We start from the raw sequence: 22,888 nt of genomic DNA, 5'->3' as shown, positions 1-22,888 counted from the left end.
ATGCTCAGATGTGCTGACGACATCCTGTCTGCGACGTCCAGTGTTCTTCCGGGCATGCCCAATGCACAACCCTAGGGTGATGCCTCGCGTGCCATGTAGGATCGGATGTCAGGAAAAGTAAGTTTGGATGGGGAAGCGGGATCCTCTACAAGAGGTGGATGCTTGAAAAAAAAAGTATGATCCGATGCATAAAGTTGAAAAAGTTGAAGTGAATAATAGAAATGCATGTGTAGTGAGAGACTATTTTCTACTCTTTGATGAGGCCCACTAGTACTAGTTTGCACTAGAAGGAAAAATCAATACATATGCCTCAAACAACTTTTTGTTACGAGTCCATATGTTCGCTTGTGTCTTTTTGTTCAAACTTTTTCTATGCCACCGTATAACTTTAGTAAGTAGGAATAGGAAAGATGTAGCAGTTCTATAGAGAGCCGGTGAGTGATTTTCCCAGAAGATCGTGCAGAACCAGAAACCTCGATTAGCTAATATTGTGCCTTGGAACCACAGAGAGGCAGCTAATATTCTGCCTAGGAACCAAAGAGAGGCGATCATACATCAGTAGTTACCTTCATAGAAGTGACACATACTCCAGGCTCGCACAGAAAGCATAAGACAGCTTGAATGTGACATCAAGGACATACTTAATATTTGGCAGATGTTTACATAAAAAGAATTGGTGGCCACCTCAATTCACAAAGTTAAGCTGGCCAGCCATTACAAAATTCAGGACCAGGGCAGATCACAATCGGTGTGATCTCCTAGTTGAGTACGTATACCACTGATCTCTTCCAGATAATAATACAACACAATTTTCCTCCCACATACATAAATGCACGACGCATGTACAGAGACAAACACAAAATGAATGACAATGACTACTGGCTGACCTATCTATCCTCTAAAGAAATCTGAACAGTATGATCGATGCCGCAACTCAAACCGTATGAAAGGGGAAAATATTCAGATGGCGCACACCGACACCATCACGGGCTTTCAACTGGTCTTGTAAAGAAAACATCCAGTCATCATGAATGCCGCGGAGCAACCGTGAAGGCCAAGTCATGAGGCTGCAAAGCAGCTTGAACTATATCCTGCACCGCTTTGTTTCGTCTGCAAACCTCTGATATTTCAGCGAATCTATCCGTCAAGGAACCAAGACTAGATCCCGATGATGCATCGGATATAATTGTCAAGAATCTTGAGCGTTCTGAATCTGTTAGGGCTTGTGGGGGTATAAGGGCAATGCAATCCCTTGTCCAATTCAACATATTCCCACCAAAAGCTCTGCTAAGGGACAGCAGAACATATGAGACCTGCAAAGTTTCATACAGAAGGGATATAAAGTTCATTCTTCAATCATTTACTGTCAAGAGTAAGCATAACATAGTCTTTAGGGCATATCTTTGCTTAAAGCTCACAGGCAGGATTGTATATAAACAGCAACACTCTTGCTACCAATCAACATACCTCCTCCAAGCGACCAGACGGTAGCGCCCCTGTTAAGGAAGCAATCATTATTCTTGCAAGTGTTGCACCTCGCTGGAGTACAATTGTGTTTATTAGATCCCGGTACTTTTCCCCCTCGGGTGATTTCGCAAGATCAAAGGTGTCAGATAGGAAACACAGTATGGATTTGCAGGCCTCCCTATAACATATCACAAAAAATAAGGTAACAATTAGCCACCACGATATCAGATTGCATCATTAAACAAGGATAACAAGCATATGCAGCTCATATAACACAATTATGACTCAATTCTAGCATCTGATCTTTATTCTCCCCTGTTTTCAGAAATATAGGGCGTCTTAGGATGTGTGCAGTCAGCCTTTTAGAACTTTAGCCAATAGTTTGTGGAAAACAATATGGATTGACTACAAAAGTATACTCTCTCAATTTTTCAATGATTTCATATTACATTTTATCTATTTATTATAGCATATTGTGATTAGAGTCGTAGTCAAAATCTTGCATTGAGGCTGTATAAAATTAAATATGCCTTATATTTTTTAACAGAAGGATAAGAAACACAATAATTGTGGAAGTACTTAATCTTGGAGGCACTACCTATGTTGTATAGTTACACCAGCCATTGCACAATCAACCAATCTTGGAAAAATCTCTGTAGGTACAAATAGATCAGGACAGTAACGAATACATCTTGACGCAAGCAGAAAGCAATCATCAGCTATGTCGGGTCTAGCTGTAAAATCCTGCAATGTAGGGAATGAAATCCACTGAATTAGTTATCGCTTGCTTTATTAATATGTTACCATGAGCGGATCAGCAACACAAGGGGCTAAAGCAGGAATAGTTACTTGAATAGTTCTGAGCAGTTGTATTGTATGATTAAAGAGTGTCTGTATCAGACATGTAAGATAGCTCGCACAAGATGGATCAGACCCAAATATCTACACATAAAATGCTGTCAGAACAATCAAAATACAGCTAAAAATACATCACTAGACTTCTGAAATAGCAAGAACCTTAATAACTTCACTGGATAAGTAAAGGAAGCAAGATTGATTGTGTTGCTGATATAGTGTTTGGATTTCTAGAAGCATTGCACCAATGGTGATTCCCATGGACCTCCCACATGTCCTTACCTACAGCACAGAAAAGATAATAAACATAGTAAGCATGAAAGTTTGGCAAAGAATCCACATGTATATGTTGTGTTGAAGTGATATCATGATTCAGCTAGAAAAATACTTCAATGCTCTCCATAAAAGTGAAAACCGCAAATCTGAAGAGAAAATAAGGCATGATTTGCAATATCATATTTATCATTTCTTAAACCTGGAAGTGTTACAGTCATACTAATCCCACCAAGGAAGAATCAGAACTCTCAAGAGTGAGACAGTATGTGGAAAAAGATAATTGTTCCGATTATGCCCTTCTGACGGGACTTGTATTCGATCTGAATGTAAATTGCATTCAAACAACAAGCAACATAAATAAATAAAATTAATTAACTTACAGCAAATTTGCAAGATCGGCATAGAGACTCCATGGTCCGTGTATCCCATGCCCGACTGCGCAAAAGAGTTTATTAGTAAAGTAGGGATGGATGAGATCTGCCATATATATGTACAAGTAGAAACTTCTCCCAGAATTCTGTCCGGTGCCCATACTCACTGATCAAAGATAATCTTCAGTGTGGACCAGTATCTATTGACAGCTTCAGCAACTACTTCTGGAAGTTTCACATTGCTGCAACAGTTTGGAGAATTTAATACAAAACCAAAACTTGGATGGGCAAAAAGATAAATGGGAGGTCACCACCTGAAAATGGTCGACAACCGGTCTATGTGAACGGTTAAATGCCGAGCAGGAACTTGTTGAAGAGCACTTTCACCTTGCTGGATTATTTCCTAGTTTTTCAAATAAAAAATTAGCAAGGATCATATCAACAGTTAACTATCAAAGATTGCTGCTCACCTGCAAGCTATTAATTATTGGCATGCAGATTAACTCCAGGGCTCTTCTAGCATGGTCTTGCGGAAGCGTCGTGATAACCACACTGATTTGAGTGGTGAATGAACAAGTAAGGTGACATGTTGAATGCAACCAAAATAGTAATAATAGCTAAGGGGAATTAATAAGGAACCTTAAGGCTTCAACCAAATGCAACGAGTCCTCTGAAGAAACTTTGTAACCACCAACTCCACTTATTGCAACATGATAGATCTGGAAAAGGCCATCCAATGAACCCGAGAACTTTCCCCTACAGTCTTATCACCAAAAAAAAGGAAATAAAATAACTATAAGCTGTCGACTCTTTATGCCAATAACAGAAATCTACCGTAAAATTCAAACAAGCATGGAAATATAAACAGATACTTCGTAAACTATTCGATGTCGTAATATATATCACAACTTCGTATATGTATATTACATATATGAGGGCAATAAAACAAAACGGAGCACCCTCCCAGCCTTCTCAGTCACGCCGTCTGCACTCTATTGCATCCGATCTGAAATGAACAGCCAAGATCTCTGTGTGGCAGGAGCTGGACAAACGTATGTACAACCAATTTGTATGCTAGACAGTACATCTGAAATTAACAGCCAAGATCTCTGTGTGGCAGGAGCCAAACAAACGTATGTACAACCAATTTGTATGCTAGACAGTACAATTAATGCTTAGCCAAAATTGCCCGTACGCTCTGGTCTCGGCAGCACCCCTGGTGAGCAAGCCTGAGGAAAGCTATTTACCCTGTTGTCATTCTAAGATTTGGAAAAGAACAGAACAACAAAAATATTTTTAGCAAAAAGAGACTATGCTTATGGTTCTTTTCTGGCAAGACCTAGGGATAAAGGCATTTGATCAAAAAAATGGGGGGAAACCTTGCATGGAGCTACAAAAATTGCGCACATCATGACCCGTTAGCACCTGATCATTTTTCACTTTGCCGTTTGCCAGTCTCAACCATAAGCTTTTTACAGTTTTCTCTCCCGCTTTATTAGTATATGTAAAGGGAACCTTTGGCCTTTTCTAAAAAGGAGGGACATGTAACATATATGAATTGGTTCTTGCCTCTTAGAAGAAAGATATTTTGTGGAACTTCAATCTTTAGGACTAGAAAAATCTTTGCACTTGATTTCAACGCAAACTTTTCATTTAGTCTAATCTCTTGAAAAAATATGTATGCCTCATGAGTTCCCATGTTTTTCCTACGGTGTAGCACAACTAACAGGAAGAAATGGGTAGGAAACAATAATCAATTTATTCCAGTCAGATAGGTCCATTAAAAAGAAGTGGATAATGAGGTAGTACCTTCACATATATACTTAAATGCCACAGAAGCAGCTGCAGCCGTATCCTCTGATGTACTCATGCCCTTGTTGAGAATATCAACCAAAGGTGGTAGGATGGGCAGTTCAGCTGGGGCAGCATCAATCCATTTTGAAAATGCTCCAATGGTTGAACAAACTGCAAGATTCAAGCGTATTTGAACTCCTGTCGTCGACATAATCAAGCTAGGAAAACTGAATCTCACAAAGTTTCTGCCCAACAACTGTGCCTAAAGAGCCCTAACTTATTATAAACCTAGCATCTGAACCAGACATCACAGGCAGTAAATAGCTACTGTCTACAATGTGATTCCCGAATACTAGTCACAGTATAAGATAAAACAAACACTGAGCTAAGAACAAGGACTTCTGAAATGCCAATTACACAAAACAAACCTGTTTGTAGCAACTGTTCTTGGTGAGGAAACCTTGGAAGCAGTGGCATAACCTTCAAAGGACAGCGTGACCACATTATGTTAACCAGACCTCATTAACGATGATTGTAATGTAAAGGCGCAGAAAAAAGTAACCATCCAGCAAAAAGATCTTACAACCCATCAGTTGACAATTTGACACTCAAGATAACAAGATGCCATTCATACCTGCGGTAATATTTCCTTCTCTTCAATCGAAAGCGATTTAGCAATGGCTTGTATACAGAAAAGGGCAGCCTCTAATGGTTGCCAATTCTGGTTCTGTTCGGCACCGCTTCCACATGCCTGAAAATCCAAAAGCATACCGCTTTGGTTACAGAAAACCAAACAAATTTCTTGGTGGGACTGGGAAGCTACAGGACTAATCATCAGCCAAAGATATGCCATCGTACACGAGAAGAGACTAATCTTATAAAATGAATAGACAAAAACTTACGATGGTATATCATACTAAGTACACAACATAAGCACAAACAAGAGGCAGATAAACAACTCAAATTAAGTTATTTGGTACAGTTTGCATAAATTGTAGTGCCTCAAATAAGAATTTAAATTGTATTACTAGCATGAGCAACAAAAGTAGTGATTGTGAAAAGGCCAGACAGGGAGTAGAGCTCAACACATTACACTTCACTGAACTTGCTACAGTATATTCCATAAAAATAATTTAATTCCAACAAAAAGAAACAGATGGATAAGTAGAAATTCACAGGCTAGACCATCAATAAGAACTATGAAACAAATAGTCCAATTTGACAAGTATAGATACTAGCACTGAGCAGTGGCTAGGGAAGAGAATTGTTGAGTGTGCAAACAGACTCGCCTGAATTAACTTCATGAAAAGTATTTTTAGCGTCGAGTCACCTCCAAGGACATCAGTTGCATCAAGTAGCACGTCACTAACCGCTGAAAAATGAATGGTTCTGTAATTATTTGGCAGTTGCATGACATAGATAATATGAACTGCAAGATTAACTCGGTCAAAAAAATCAGGAAGCATACCATATCTAGCATATCTGAAATCTCTCCGATCTTCCTCCGAGAAAGTGTGAAAGTCCTCAGGGTATTCAACTCGGGAACTAACCTGATTCAGTATCAAAACAGCATGAGATGAACAGGAAATCCCAACAAACAATATATGTAATGAATGATTAGTCGCACTCCATGTTTTTATTGCATGGCGCATCACAAAAATATGAGCATTATACTAAAAGGACCCCCCCCCCCTCAAACATACCAGAGACACAAGAACTTCAAACGGAGGACGGAATAGTTGCATTCTTCTATTTCTTTCAGCTTCAATCGACACCTCAGATCCACACGATGTATACGAATCCCTACAATTTGTAAGCACTGAATTGGTTGTTTCTCAAGTAAAACCAGTAATGTTTCAAAAAAATACCTCCCAGTTAGATTACGCTTAAGATGGTGCCAGAAATTAAACGTCATGGAGGATATGTCAAATTCTGAATGGGAAGTAACTTCCAGTAGTGCATTCACTATTTGCATGGCATCGCCTGAACCTTCAAAATAAATTGTAAGTGTAATTCTTAAATGGTCAGGATGATTTGGTTCATGTACAGCATGAAAAAACAGATCCATATTTTGATCATCGTCATCATCGATGAAGTGTTACCTGTTGCAATCAAGTCAACGTAGGAATCACCCATGTCTGCAAATAAACGAGCAATAGCTTTTACATCTTCTTCATCCTGGTAATAGAAAAAGAGTTATCAATGACAATGATGAAAAACACATGTGGATACACATTTTACCATGTAACAGTACAAGTGCTTATGTAAATCTAAGTATCCAACACTACACTAATAAATAATCCCTCTGTCCCATAATATAAGAACGTTTTTGACACTACACTAGTGTAAAAAGCATTCTTATATTATGGGACGGAGGGAGTAACAATCAAGGAGAAATCTGCAGATGGAGGAATCCGATGTGCTTGGTTTGAACCCAACTCAATCACACACAAAAAAAATTGGTAGCTAAGAAATTGGTGAATGCTTTGGCTAATCTTGGCAAGAAAATAAATTGGGAGTAGATACAGAAGCATGAGCATGCAAAAAAAATTATGACCACTCAAGCCAGAGCAAAAAATTTGGCATGACCAAATATTTGGTATGGTGGATCTGGGCACAAAACAAACACATTGATAGATCATTAATGCAGAGTATGGTAAACATGTTACATACCTTAGATGAGTCTTTCAGCTGCTCTTTGAGGCCCATAACATGAGGGATGAGAATTTGGATCAGCGGAAACTGTTCAGTGATGCCACAAGAATCTCGAGATACAGTAAAATGTATCAACTCAGAGGTAACTGGCAAGTTAGAGACGAGCGTATTATTAGCAAGCTGCTAACAAAATCCTGAGAACATAGGGTCTATCTTAGGTTTAACTGAATGCAGCCATTCACAATAACTATGGTGGGCTTGGTCAAGCATAGCTTATCCAATAAGCTAGGTTTGGGGACTTCTTTGCTTATAAGATCAGAAGGCCAGCTTACGCGACAAGCTGGAGAAGCTTTTTGGAACAATTTTGAGCTTACAAATTTACAAGGACAACGGTGTGAAGAAATATCTCCTTATACAAATCAAGAAAAAATTCACATTTCATAAACATATCTTCGAGCTGGTCCAATGAAACTCATCCATCATCAAGCGCCAGAGATAGGGGGACCCATCAGGACCATAAATTAGTTGACCCTAGCAATGTCGATAGATAGTATTGTCTGCAGTGAAGCAGCAGCAGAGCAGCATGTGAACCAAGATCTTGGCAACAACAGAAAGCATGTAGCCTCTGATCTAGACAATGATCAATGGGTGCAAAAGATGCACGACCATGTTCATATCCAACTGCTAATTGCAATCCTTAATCTTGATTGCACGGGCCAATTGGGAAAATGTAAGAAAGTGTCGCATTCAGGGGGGGCTGGCTTTTCCGTTTGGCTGGTTTTTAGAGGTCAGTAAATCTTGAGCTAGAAAATAAACATCTTGTTACTCAAAGAAGTTGCAGTTGAAACTTGATGTATCCAATCTACACTCTGCTGAGCTCCGCAGCTTCCACGATGAGCCAGCGGGCTTGATTAGGGCTTGGTAGCTCCACCGATGTGAGCGCACAGAGGTGGTGGTGCATAGCCTGGAGAAAGAGGGGGGAGAGTTGGAGGGGAAGCCTGCAAGAGGTCAGGGTTCGTGATGGTGTGGCTAAGTGAAAATGTCTGCAAGGAAGACACATTGTCCATCCTCATCTCTGTCAGCACCGCACTGCAGCAAAGATCACTGGCATTCAGACCCATAGTAGTATTGCAAAACAGCACCTATCTGAAACTAGCAACAATACTCGCCAAAGTTTCATTGACCTCTAGAGACCAGCACCAAAAATTAGTTTTTAGTGAAACTTGTCAAAACCTACACAAGCTCTCATCCAGCTCTGGAGACCTACACCAGAAATCTGTTTGTATGAAGAAACTTGTTGAAACCTAGTTAAGTGTTAATTGATTTTGCTTGTAACCAGAAACATGCGCTTGGCTTTGACTGGAACTTGTTGTAATATGGAGCCCCAAATTTGTACAAAACCACATCCCAATTCCATATGTGTTCCCTGGAAACTCACAGATTTTTAGTGACTTTGAGCAAAGATCCATAATTGATTTGCATCCTTCCTTTGAACTTGATTATCCATAAATTTAACATCACAAATAGCAAGAATTACCCAATACTATTGTCATTTGTCATGCATAGAAAAAACATGCCTAGAGCAGATGGTCGAAAAATTAACCAAACTCAATGTGTCAACTTTTCTATGTTGGTAGCAACTGAATAAGGTGAACAGTGGTACATCACTGTGGTAGCAAGAGCATAGCAGTAAGTGATTGACTGAGGTGGCAGATGAAGAAAAAATGAGAAACTGGCAAGAGATGAACTAAAATATGACAGGAACTATGTGCGCTAGCAAACAATACCATTTACAGCTGCCTCCAGAAATTGATCTGTGTTCAACGAAGAGAGTGACGTATGGACCAAAGGATGTGAAGCAAGGGTAGCTGCGGTAATTCTGAGAAAAAATAAAAGAGAACTTCCATAAATTCATTAGACCATTACTGTTTGGCAGCAGTAGTATAGAAAGAATACAAAATATTAGATGTACCACAACAGTTAGATTCTCAAGGAATAAAGTATTACTATATCAAAATCGCAGAAGCAGCATACCCATGACAGAAACGAAGCCAAGAAGCAAAACCCTCCAAAACCTGCGAAAGGAAGAACCAGTATTAACTACCAAAATACTCCCACTCCCCTCATTGCATAACTATGTCTCGGAATTTCATATATGTAGTTCCGGTCTCTGGGTTCAGATAAGCATATTGAAGCATTAATATGGATAAAATGTCTGCCTGGCTGAAAAGAGATCCGTCTGAACTCTGAAGTTACAAGTGAGACTGCTCCCAGACTATCGGGAAAGGCGTGTACGGTGTAACAATCTAAGCTAGTTTGTAACACAATGAGAATATGTGCAAACATCAAAACTACTTTTGCTAGTACGTGGCAAGTGGATAGCACATTATAAACCAACCTTCTAATCGAACCCCTTATCTTAGTACAAGGGGCCATAACATAACCAGTGAAAAGAACTGCAACTAAAAAATACCTCTCAAGTATAGTACTTCCAAATGTACGTCATAATGGCCAAAAGAAAGGGAAGTAGCCCAGAGGACTCAGTTATGGAAGGATTTTGCGTATGCATGCAAGATATGAAACAACAGATAATGGGAATATTGGGTTTACTATTCAACTGTTCTGTATAGCTCAATTGAACGCTATTGGTTCTCATTGCCTTCTGTACCTGTTGAGTTATTTTAGCAAATGCTTTACCTAAAGCGCTACTTTTTTCAGTGGCTTTCCTTTTCTGCTTGGGGCAGGTGCGGGTGTGGACTTACTTATCACACCTATGAAGCAGGTTTCCTTAGCTACTTTAGCATGTAATGAGTTTGATTGTGCCATATGAAGCTATCTTTACGAGGAAGAAACTAACCTGTTCTTTTAGCTCGTCAAAACCCAAGCAAGCAGTCAATAGACTAAGAGCAACATTAGCTGATGAACAAAGGTCGTTCTCAAACTGATTGCGCCTTTCAGGACGAGCAGCTATTTTATAACTAGAAGTTTCCTGTCAAGATAGCATACAAATAGGTTACAATTTCACCAAGAAAAAGTATAATATACATTGAATGTGATATACAACAAGTCCTTCATTGATTATATTAGGACAATCTGGACACTTATTCATTGAGTGTGATAGTTCTGGACCATAAGATTTTGAGCATATGATGTACATCACTCTACTGAACTCGACACTACGCTATGGAAAACATATGGTTAAAATAATACCGTTGTATGATTTAAAACAAATCTGGTTCAAGATTTGGAAGCTCTAGGAAAATCATCAATGGTATCTATGAGTGTGATTCATCGATGATCTACTTTTTTATTGAAAATAGAAACATGACCATTGACAACCACCGACTACTAAGAGAAAACTTCTGCAAATGGTAAAGAGAGAAAAACAAAGTTTGTTGCTTCACCAACTTACCTTCTTTTCACAGAAATGAGAAGAAGCCAAAAATGCCCAATTTACATGGCATGCAATCATATGTTCAGCTTATTTGACTCAAGACTAACAGATTATTAAGTGCTTAAAAGAAGGCATGAAACTTCAATTTGCAAGGCATACAATCATATGTTCAGCTTATTTGACTCAAAATTAACAGATTATTAAGTGCTTAAAAGAATGCATGAAAGTTAATATGATATTGTAAAATGACCTAACAAATTACAAATGAAACTTCAGCTACGAATAGCTTTTATCCCTTTTCCTCTATATAAACAGAGGATATGAGGACTAATATTATTTGAGAGTCTGAGACTATGATAGGCAACCAAATGAAGCTAAATTTGTTATGTACCTGTGGCAAGATAATAAGCAGTTCAAGGAAACTTGGAATGAACTCTTGTTGAGATTTCATTTCATCGCCTAGCCAGTTCACGATGCCACCACCTCCCCAGTCCTCCACAGGTACATGCACAGCCAGAGCAGCAATTGCAATACAAATCTGAACATGGTAGAACAAGTGTTGTTGTCATTAGAATTTTGTCAGTATAAAATATGCTTGCTTAATTCAATCATCTACCTGTGTTCTAACTTTTGGTGGTCCTTTGTTAAATTTCTTTAGCAATCCCTGCAGATGGAAAACAATTAAACAAAAAAGGGACAACGCCCTTAGCAAGATCGACTGGAGCTTATAATTAGGGGAAGAGGTCCACTTGTCAACCCTCAACTTACCACTTAGTTTAAGACTCAACCCTCAACTCAAAAACCGGTTACTCCACAACCACTACCGTTCAAAACACACCCTTCACTCCATTTCACTGGTTTTTACCATTGGTTTGACCTGGTTTAGCTCCCGTAGACGCCAGCTCAATGTGTGATGTGGCGAGGATAGATATGGTCCCATCTGTCTCTCATGTGACTGAGCATTTTATCGAGCAGTTGGCGTGCAAGGTCTAAAGCTGCCGACAATGGTTAGCTGCGTCATCCGACCGCAGCGATCCAGGTGATCAGCTGACGCAGCGGTGCAGGTCTTCGTCGTCGACACGCGTGGAAACCCACACCGTGCTCGCCGCAAAGCACGCAGGGTGCGCGTCCAGGCCGAGCATCACGACGAGTGCATGCTCAGCCAACGAGTTCCTCCGCCTGCGCGTGCTCGTGGAGCGGGAGACGGCGCCTCCATGGTGTAGGCTAGGGGAGGCTCAGGGCCACGTAGGGGCATTGCCAGCGACGTCGCTGGCGGCAGCAGAGATAAACGGTGAGCATGAGGATGGCCACGGTGGTGCCTGCGGCGACAAGGACCTATGCGCAGAGGCCGAGCATAGGGGTGCGCCATAGCCAGGTGCTAATGAAGCCGACAGCAGCTGCTTGGGCTGCTGCCCATGGATGTGAATGTAGTGCAACTTCGATGCCCATGCCTCATTGATGCCCACGGATGTGGGCGCTGGTCGCTGCACATCGTCGTCTTGCTCACATCGGTTCAGCGACACGAGCAGTAGCTCGTTGTGGTCGCCCTGTACGCTGAGTACTCTCTGACGTCCTGTACGATGCAATTCCCTTATCGGCCGGTGCATTTGGCCGCTAGAAACAAGCAGGTACAAGCTAGCTAAGCTAAGCAAATAGGCTGGTGAATTGATTCTTTAGAGATAAACGCGTGCGCAACACAAGCAAGCTGCCCTAAGCAGCTTAATTGACACCGGGAAGGCCGCGAGGCAGCTACTTGCATGTTCATGGAGGCACACAAGCGGTGGGGAGCGACGAGCCGGGCAGCAGAGACAACATGGGCGAGTAGAGGGAGCATAGGGTTTGAGCGAGCAATTGGGGCACGATAGGAAGGGGAGTGCTCGAGCGCACAAAACGTGCTTGAGACTATGTCACGATGGAGATGTGTAAATGGGTATACTATAACATGTGGGACCAGACACTTTTTTAAGTAGTCAAGGTGACATGGCAAACGTTGATGAGGCAGTCAAGTTGGTGAAAACCAGTCTACTCAGCGAAAACCAGATTGAGGCAAGTGTAGGGTTGAGCTTAGAACTGTTTGGCAAGTTGGAGGTGTGAAGTAATCGGTTTTGAAGTTGAGGGTTGATCCTTAAACAAAGTGGTATGTTGAGGGTTGAAAAGTGGACTTAGAATTGATAGTAGTGCAAAGCAGAGTTACACAAATTATACTCTTTACTCTTATATTGAAAAACTTGAAAAGCTGATGCTTACATATAGAGAGTCTTGCAATGGTCGAAAAGCTTCTGACGGTAACTCCTCAAAATCCCTTTGCACCTAAAATGCAAGCATATTCAAGATAAATCATTAAGAGTTACACTAATTAACAAGTTTCTAGATAGTACTCCCTCCGTCCGGAAATACTTGTCATCAAAATGGATAAAAGAAGATGTATCAAGACATATTTTAGTTCTAGATACATTCTTTTTTATCCATTTTGATGACAAGAATTTTGGGACGGAGGAAGTAAGAAATAGCATAATGCATCTATGTATGCATGTTTCACCTTGCTTCTGAGAGTCTGAGAACAAAACATGAGAGTCTCTAAATTGCTGCTTTCGTCATGAAGTAAGCTGTCAGCTACCTGCATAATGAGAACAGAATGATTGGATGCCTTCGGGATAACCACCAACCACAAAATAAACAAGATGGCCCAGTGTAAAATAAAATACTTTGCACCATAATTAAAAACTGCCTCCAAATCTGAAATAAAACCCTGCATTTGCTAGGAAGACACTCTGTGTATACAATAAGAAAAACATAGTGACATGGTACAATGAAAATGAATTTTAGAGCGCATCAAACTTTTCATGGAATTTTCCTCAACTGATAAATACCACGGCAGTGAGTAGAAAAGATTGGATAGCCAGTCCCACAGCTAAAAATGCAACTTAAACTAACAGCAAAAACTGAACTTGCCCACATTCCCAGGGTTTACACATTCAACTTGCAGCAAAGTTCAGCACAGAACTAGAATTCAATCCTGCGTCATCTAAAGCAGTTCATATTCTAGCCACTGGCTAAAACCAAGCCTGATCTGCTCTACGTTTTCAAAACTCTAGTCTTGACACTACAATGAATACTAAAGCAGCTCTACATTAGCTGTCACACCCACAGGCCCAAATTGAAATCCAATAAAACGATCAGACACTGGAGAAGCAGAAGAAAAGCACGCTTCAGACAAAACAAATCTCAATACATCGCCTCCAACCACCACTCTAGAGCAATCACACAGCTGAACCACTCCAATATCTCGGAAATTCTGCGCCAGCCGGGCCAAATCCATACAAACACGCCCACATCCCACCCTCACCACACCGAATTCACCGCCTGAATATCTCTGTAGGCAAACGAACACGATTGGGGGACATGAATCGAATCGAGCCGGGGAGGAAGCCCGCGCGCACCTGCCACGCGTCGAGCGTGTGCTGAAACTTCTGCAGCCAGCGGTCGGCAGCGGCGCGGATGGTGTCGTCGGGGTGGTGGTACAGCGCCGCGAGCGCCTCCTTCACCGTCGCCGTGGCCTGCGCCTCCATGCCGGCGCCGAACCCTACCGCCTCCTCGACTGTGCCGCCGCTGGCGCGCTGCCGTGAGTAACCCTCGACGGTGGACGATTTCCGCGGCGTACTGGATCTGCAGCCGGCGATTCGGGGCGGGTAGGGTTTTTGGAGGAGGAGAAGAAATTTGAAACGGAGAAGGAGAGAGGGGCCTGCGCGAGTGTGCGGGATTCGATTCGATGGACGGGGGAGGGAGGGGGAGACGCGAGACGAGAGACAATTGTTTGAGATTTTCTTTTCTTTTCCGTTTTTGTTTCTGCGCCGATGACAATTGTTGTGAGCTGTACCTGTCTCCGTGCGCGTGTGATCTGATGACATTAATTAATTATTTTTAATTGATAGGGTGGCTCCCTGGTATGATATCCTTTGGAAAAAGGAAGGAAATGACTTTCTTGGCGACGCTTGCTGGCCGCTCGATCAAACTCGATCTAAAGGACCATGTGTAGCTTCCCCGACCACCACCTCCGCTCCCTCCTTAATCCACACAATCATGATGGTTCATCCCTCCCCTTATTCATTCATTCCCGAGCAGCTCTCGCCGGTGAGGTGATGGCCGGCACCAACTCCATGCCTATCTCCTTTGCGCACGGATGCTTTGCTGCCCTTTGGGCACGCACGTCACATCTCCTTCTTACCCATCCACTGTTTCTCTGCACCGGCGAGTCGTGATACGGCAAGGCCGCGACGATGCGAAGATGGTCGGCGGCGATGCGGGCGGAGTAGGCGGCCACGGATGCTGCGACCGGTGGCCATGGTTGTTGGGATAGACATGTTGTGCTACATGTGTCGACAGCGACCAGCAACAACTGGTGCTGCAACCAGCAACTGCTGATGGTGGAGACGGTGACCTCCGGTGCTGCAATCGGTGAAAAGCTGCAACCACACTGACCAGTTGCTGCAGAGCACCCTACGGTCATCCCCGTAGATGCACCACCATCACCCCCAAGCACCAAGTGGGCCAATTACTAGAGCCCACGCAAGGGCTATCGAAACCGAGGTTACTTTTCTCCTTATCGAGCTCCTCTTCAACTCACATGAGACATGGCTACCTCAAGCGGAGACCTTGTGCGTCCTTAGGTACCAAGGAGAAGGCCATGAAGAAGCAATGGGACAAGACCAAGAATTAACGAGAGCAAACGAGGAGAAGGAGAAGAAGATGCGCAGGAATGCATTTGCCCGGACGATCCGGACACCATCCCGGACCATCCGGGCCGAGCCGCCTCTTTGTACAAGCGTCCGGACTAGACATCCGGACCCTGATCAAACAATCCAGACACCTACCGGATGATATGAGCAACCGTCGGACATCTGGCCACCAACTCGGACGTCCGAGTAGGACACCCGAAGCTTTCACATGAAGTCGAACCATCCGGGTACCTACCCAGATATCCGGCAATTGCCCAGACAATCCGGGTAGCTACTCGGATGATCCAGCCCTGCCTGCTCACAGCTCGGCCAAGAGGCCATGTATTCCTCTCCCTCACCCCAAATCCACTTGTACTATAATAGACGACCCTACCTCATATCCATGGTAGCAAAGTATATTGAACGAAATTGAGAGAGCTTTGCTCCTTGTACCTCGTCCTAGAGGATCAAGCCCTCCTAAGGGAGAAGAATCTCTCAAGATTGCCAAGCCCACCTAAAGGAGAAGGTTCCCCATCACAGGATCACCAAGACCTCCCATGGGAGAAGGATCCCTTGAGATCATCAAGCCCCCAACTACTTAGGAATTGGGAAGAACTACCCTTGATACTCTTTCCCTCTTGTTGACCTTGTAATCTTGTGAATCTCATGTGTTTGCAAACTTTGTGGATGTATGATTTGAATCTTGTCTTGAGTGAATTTCCCTCTTGTTCTTGAGTGTTCTTCTAGATCCCCTCCGGGTGTGGGTGATTGGGCAAGGTTCATTAAATCTTGGAGTTCTCCCCCTCACTTTTCTAGCCAATTTTGTTTTGTTCTTCCTAATTTTGAAAATCCCCACAAAAATATGCATGCCAATTGTTTTGCAATTTGTTAGTCCTTGTGAGAATTTTTTGGATTTTGGTCCGTGGATTTGATGTGTTGTTGGTAGATCTAGCCTCTACCCACCTTCCGTCACCTTTTCCCCCATGAAAACCAACCCTCCCACACACCCCAAAAAAATTCTCCACCACCAATTTTCGTGTTCTTCCGCCCAAAAATCGTACATGAGTTGACCTGCCTGAATCATCCGGATACCATCCTGAATAGTCTGGACTTAGCCCGAACGATCCGGACACCATCCCGGGTCATCCGGTTCCTCCTGAATTTTCTACATTTTTGTCAATTTTGCTACCCAGCTTCCGCATTTCTACCCCGTTTCTTTCAAGGTTATTTGCATTTGGGGTCTTCCATTTGCTAAAGTGTTTCGGCTAGTTAAGGATGACTACATCAATAACTCCACCGCCATTACATTCACCGCCATCGATTTTGTCAACAACAACTACACCCTTCACCCTTAGACACTGCAACTGGAAGCAAGGCCGGCCGGTTAAACTCTCTGGCCTTGATGAAGGTAGTGTCGATGAAGGTAACCATTATGTCACCATTAACCTTCCCTTTGCCATTACACTTGATAGCCCCCTTTTGCATTACTTACCCATTGAAACTAGCCATTTGAGTATTGTCGGGCCACGTCACTTTGTGCACCTTAGTGATATAGTTACTCTGTATAGCTACAATTGTGTGCAACTATCTTGGTATCATCTTGAGTGTCATAAGTTACCCCTGTGCATATGTTGAAGGAAATATGCTCTAGAGGCAATAATAAAGTTGTTATTTTATATTTCCTTATCCATGATAAAAGTTTATTATTCATGCTATAATTGTTTTGATTGGAAACTTAGATACATGCACTACTGTAGGATGCTGCTAACGCGACACTACGATTAGAGACCCTTCGACGAAACTGTGTGCGATGCAATAACCGCAAACAATGGTGTAAAAAAACCCGTCAAAAAGGATGCAAAACGTTTGCGATGGAGGATGCATCAAACACGGTTTAGATTTTAGTTGCGTGTGCAATGCAGGGCATATGGTTCAGTTCAATTAACTATTTGCGATGAGGAGGAACAAAAGAAACGGGCGGCCAGATGGAGGTGTGTGCGATATACATCATACGGTTCACTCCGATAAACTGTTTATGATTAGGCAATACAAAAGAAATGGTTAGCCCGATCAAGGTGTGTGCGATATACGGCATGCGGTTCACTCGGATGAACTGTTTGTGTTGAGACAAGAGAAAAGAAACAGATCAATATAACAAGATGTGTGTGATACGTGACAAACAGACCTATAATCAGAAATGTGTGCGGAGACCGATAATAACACAGACGGTTGTTGTTAATAAGATGTGTGTGTTGTGCGATGGGATTGCATACAGAACAACACACACACACACATATATATACACACACACACAGACACCTATAAGGACATGGTTGCATAACCAAATTAAACATCCACTTACATAGGTGGCTACTACAACCATGGCATCTGCACACACACCAAAGTAAACTATTACATGCATAATTACATAGGTGGCTACTACACACATGAAATTTTCACACACCAATAAAGTAAACTATACATTACATGCATGATTAACTAGCATAAATGATCATATCATCATCATCTACTTCTTGTGACGCTTGCTCTGCTTGTGGCTCGATCCGGACTCGTCGATTTGGGTAACGAGGCACTTCTTCATGTCAACGATCCACCTGTGCATCTCGTAGCATGTGCACACGCTCTTGGCCGCGATCCTGAGGTGAGGTTCATCCAGTTGCCGCATCCAGGCCTTGTGCCAGGATAGGGGACTTGTTCTCTGGGCATCCTGCTTCATCTTTTCGTAGTAGGCGTCGATGATGGCCGAGGCGAGTTCGACCAGGGAGTCCTTCTTCGTGCTGCCCCAGACCCTGTAGTGGTCAAGAATTTCAACAACGTTCTTGCAGGCCAAGCCCGTAACACTGAGCGCTTTTACATCGTCGGTGGTTTCCACCGTGGCGAACTTGTAGTCCGTGTTGTTGACAAACCTGTTGAAACGGTTGCAAGGCTCTGTGGCCATGCAGTAGTGGTAGATGAGGACATGATGGCGCACGCACAACTGGGCGACGGCAACCTTCTAATCTATGTCAGGATGACCGGCGGTGTACTGGAGGTCGATGCCGACCACCTTGTACTTGTCTCGAGCAAGCAACTGCTCAACGATGTTGATGTAGTCGTCCATCACGGCTGGGTCGATGGTGTACACCACCGAGAGATCCCTCTCCCTTGCGTGGGTCTCCACTCTATGCACGCCGAACTCCATTGGAGCGCCGCTAGACATCCCCTTCCTATGTGTCATCGTGGGTGTGCTTGTTGTGTTCTGGGCGTGATCGAAAGGTCGAAGAGACTAAGGTTATAATGGCCGGGGGAATTAAAGGGGAAGCCGGACGGCCAGGAATATCAGCAGGCCCTGATGGTAGTTCTAATATGCAGCACGTAACTCCATCGTGCCGCACGTAACTGCATCGCGTGGCAACGCGCGCGGTGCAACCGCATGCATATGGGGCCCCCGACATGATCATGCGCACACCCAACCGCTGGCAGAGTGCGCGCGGAGGGACGCGAGTAGACCGCTTTGTGGTCGCCTCAACGACGAGCAACCACATATATATGCATATAACAGTTGAACACGCAAGGAAAAACTGTCCACAAGCCAAGCGCGCTGACGGACGCGAGCAGAGTGCTGCGGCGCCTAACAGCGAGCACAGTGCACTGCGGTGTCTAACGGCGAGCAGAGCTTGCCGAGGGACGCGAGCAGAGGCCGGCACAGTGATACGTGGCAAATAAGATGAACCGTGCGAGCGATGTCGGAGACATCAAGCACGAATCAGATTAGAGTTTTGTGTGCAATACGTGGCATACAGTTGATCCATCTGAGTTGTTTGTGATGGAATAAGCCGTGTGTGTTGCGGGCAAACGCTTGCTGGTATATAACCTTAAATTTAACCAAAAAGTGTTAATACATGTTACAAAAATTGTATAACTGGAAACTATGTTCAAATATGAATCCAACGATATATTCTTTGGCGACATGCATTCGTATTTTATTAGTTAAATCCTACATATAAACCATGACGGGGTATAGTAGGTAATTAAATCGCAAACGTTTTTTTGTATTAACCGTATGTGTACGTGTCCTTTCGTCCTCCTCTTGCACGTCTTGTCACCCCGCTGCCGCAGATGACTTACAGCGCAAGCTTGCGCAGCACGCGGGGCGTTCTTTTGGTCAAACAGTGGCACCAATGAATCATCGGTAAGCCCGTCCCCACGCAACCTCGCAGGTTCCCGCACAAGCTTCCCACCTGACTCGGTGAAATCCCCCAAAATCCCAATGCTTACCGGCCTGCTATATAAACCCTCACGACCAGCGAGTCCTACGTCGCATTTTCCCTTCCCTCCCCGTAGCTTATCTCGTCTGCTTCTCCCACAATCGCCAATGGCACCGGTCCGTCATCGTCGCTCAGCCACTCCGTCATCATCATAGGACAGCTCCAGTTGGGAGGCTACACTACGGCGACGGCTCAGTCCCCGGTGTAGTGTAGTGCGCGTGGCGTCCCTGTTGGGTGTGTGCGGAACACCCACCACACGCTCCGCCGCCGCTGCCCGTCGGCAGCTGTTGCCAGCTGCTATTGCTGCCACACCACCATCGAAAGCTAGGGCCATCGCCCACTCCGCCGCCGCGGCCGTAGGCGGGAGGTGGCCATCGTGGCCGCCACCCCACTGCCGGCCATCACCCGCTCTGCCACCGCAGCCCGAAGGCGGGATGTGGCCGTCGTGGCCGCCACCCCATCGTCGGCCGCCGTGGCCGCCAGCCCACCATCGACCGCCAGGATCATCACCCACTCCACCACCACTGCCCGAAGGAGGGAGGCGGAGGTGGAGGCCCACACGTGTGTCAGTGACCTTGCGCGCTACATCGAGTTCCTGCGGGAGGAGGAGGAGCGCCTCGTCAAGCACGCAAAGAGCCTTACCGCAGCCGTGGCCGCAACACACACCGACGCAGAGGCGAGGAATCAGGAGCTCTATGAGCAGTCCGGATGCTTCGAGAGGGATCGTTTGGAGCGGCAGTGGGTGCTCGAGCTGGCGAGCGTCGCTGAACACGCAGCAGTGGCAGGCATCGTATTGCATTTGTCCAGCTCGTCGGCCTCCTCCTCCTCTGCCTCTTACTGAGCGCGCTCGGCAGAGGAGAGGCTGCCAGAAGTAGCACAAAGCCCCTCCGTAGTAGTAGTATTTAGGGGCTATTTTGTTCAGTTCATCTGACTATAGATGTGTGGTGAAACTATACAACGTACTTAAAATTAGGTAGTATATATATAGTTGAACTAGCTATTTCAGTATGTGGTTGGCAACAATTGGGGAAAAGTTTGGTCGGTTCAGCTATCGAGTTGAACTAAATTAAGAACGACTGCTTAATCTATGAATGAAATCTATGCTTAATTACTGAACTTTAGTTGCAAAAATTAGATAGTGCTAGTGATTTCTAGCTGCATATTTTGACAAATTGCAGTGTTACAAGGATTGACAAATGGCAATGTTATTAGATCAACAAATGTCAATCTTTCTAGTTTGACAAATGGCAACATACCCAATATGACAGATGCAAATCTTACCAAAATGTTTGTATGTGGTTGCACACGGGTCATCCAAAACAACCGTTTGTGTTGAAGGGATGATCGTAGCTCTCACTTTGCATATGGGTGTTCTATCTAAAACGTTTGCGATCAAGAGCTGCAGAAATCTTGCTTGGCACATTTTCTCTTGGCTTCCTAGGAAGCTGTCGGTTTGCATACGGGTGTTTTAACTAAAATGTTTGCGATTAAGAGCTGCACAAATCCTGCTAGGCACATTTTCCCTTGGCTTCCTGGGGAAGTTGTTGGTTTTGCATACGGGTGTTCTAACTAAAACGTTTGCGATGAGTGTTTTATATTTAAAAACCGTATTAAACTGTGGCTTGGGCACCATTAACGTAGAGGATGCGAGCAAGGCGGGCGACCATGGAAGTCAAAGGGCTCGTTTCTCGATGAGCCTGCGTGGCATACAGCTCGCACGCTTCCCGATGAGCCTCCGCATTGGAGTACAGCTCGCACGCCTCCCATTTAGTCAAGCACTCAAGCACCTGTCCTCACGGTACCTCCTAGACATTAAAAGAGTGAGGCGTGGCGTCATGTGAATGGTTAACAGAACGCACACAATTTAAATTATACAGAACGTTTGAGATGTTACAGTGGCAGCTATTTGTTTCAAAATGCCTTTGTTGGCTGTTATTCGAGTGCGCCTTCTCTCAAAATGGACACGAAAATACCACAACATGCCAGGTGCCATTCCATTATAGCATTCCAAGTTTCATGAATTTCAGACGAGTTTTGGATTTACTAGAATTTAAAAACAAAGTATCTCAATGTTTTGTCGGTAATCAACAGTGCCCTGGTGTTTGAAATTCATTCCCATTTTTGCATGGGGCCTAAGCATGCACCAAAGGACACATATTTGATTTTTCAACCAATTTATATGCACTGGAGCATGTGCATGTAGTTCAAATTTGAATTATGCACATAAAATGCCTAGAAAACCCAGTTAATGTATAAAAATGTCCAAACGAACCCCAAAAAATTCCAAAATTAAACACAACACTCCTATTGTTCTATGTTGACACTTGATTTTTTTTGAAAGCAATAAGAGGCAACGGATATTGTTTCATCTCCAAAGGTGGCACGTTCCCTACCGAAACCATCACGCTTTGTTGTGAGAAGCTCTGGTTTGTGAGAAGTTTTGATGCCTACTACACAACCTTCTTCTTGTAGACGTTGTTGGGCCTCCAAGTGCAGAGGTTTGTAGGACAGTAGCAAATTTCCCTCAAGTGGATGACCTAAGATTTATCAATCAGTGGGAGGCGTAGGATGAAGATGGTCTCTCTCAAACAACTCCGCAACCAAATAGCAAAGAGTATTTTGTGTCCCCAACACACCCAATATAATGGTAAATTATATAGGTGCACTAGTTCGGTGAAGAGATTGTGATACAAGTGCAATATGGATTGTAGATATAGGTTTTTCTAATCTAAAAATATAAAAACAACAAGGTAACTAATGATAAAAGTGAGCGAAAACGGTATTGCAATGCGTTGAAACAAGGCCTAGGGTTCATACTTTCACTAGTGCAAGTTCTCTCAACAAGGATAACATAATTAGATCATATAACTATCCCTCAACATGTAATAAAGAGTCACTCCAAAGTCACTAATAGCGGAGAACAAATGAAGAGATTATTGTAGGGTACGAAACCACCTTAAAGTTATTCTTTCCGATCAATCCAATTAGGCTATTCCTATAAATGTCACAAATAGCCCTACAGTTCGTAGTAAAATAACACCTTAAGACACAAATCAACCAAAACCCTAATGTCACCTAGATACTCCAATGTCA

General features: G+C 43.6%; 1 protein-coding gene across 2 annotated transcripts; it reads right to left on the bottom strand.

Annotated features, from left to right (window-relative positions):
- Nucleotides 1-624: 624 nt before the first annotated feature.
- On the bottom strand, nucleotides 625-14,663 carry MOS14 (ARM repeat superfamily protein). 2 transcript variants are annotated; one of them, XM_048672382.2, is made up of 27 exons: nucleotides 14,253-14,663; nucleotides 13,352-13,429; nucleotides 13,060-13,122; nucleotides 11,429-11,476; nucleotides 11,204-11,350; nucleotides 10,276-10,407; nucleotides 9,453-9,493; nucleotides 9,206-9,297; nucleotides 7,437-7,564; nucleotides 6,866-6,941; nucleotides 6,632-6,752; nucleotides 6,467-6,566; nucleotides 6,232-6,313; nucleotides 6,053-6,135; nucleotides 5,398-5,514; nucleotides 5,192-5,243; nucleotides 4,779-4,934; nucleotides 3,609-3,732; nucleotides 3,440-3,521; nucleotides 3,284-3,372; nucleotides 3,137-3,211; nucleotides 2,979-3,033; nucleotides 2,485-2,604; nucleotides 2,317-2,409; nucleotides 2,066-2,211; nucleotides 1,468-1,645; nucleotides 625-1,313 (listed from the first exon to the last, which is right to left on the bottom strand). In XM_048672382.2, exons 1-27 carry the CDS (start codon nucleotides 14,379-14,381, stop codon nucleotides 1,026-1,028), a joined length of 2,895 nt encoding a protein of 964 aa, XP_048528339.2. In that variant the 5' UTR covers nucleotides 14,382-14,663; the 3' UTR covers nucleotides 625-1,025. The 2 variants fall into 2 exon arrangements, with proteins under 2 accessions (XP_048528339.2, XP_048528345.2); XM_048672388.2 differs by having other exon boundaries at nucleotides 6,632-6,746.
- Between the last annotated feature and the right edge of the window lie 8,225 nt (nucleotides 14,664-22,888).

The sequence above is a fragment of the Triticum urartu genome, chromosome 1A, assembly GCF_056163025.1.
Source record: "Triticum urartu cultivar PI428250 chromosome 1A, HENAU_Tu73, whole genome shotgun sequence".
Lineage (NCBI taxonomy): Eukaryota > Viridiplantae > Streptophyta > Magnoliopsida > Poales > Poaceae > Triticum > Triticum urartu.
This window is presented reverse-complemented; position numbering and strand designations above follow the sequence as displayed.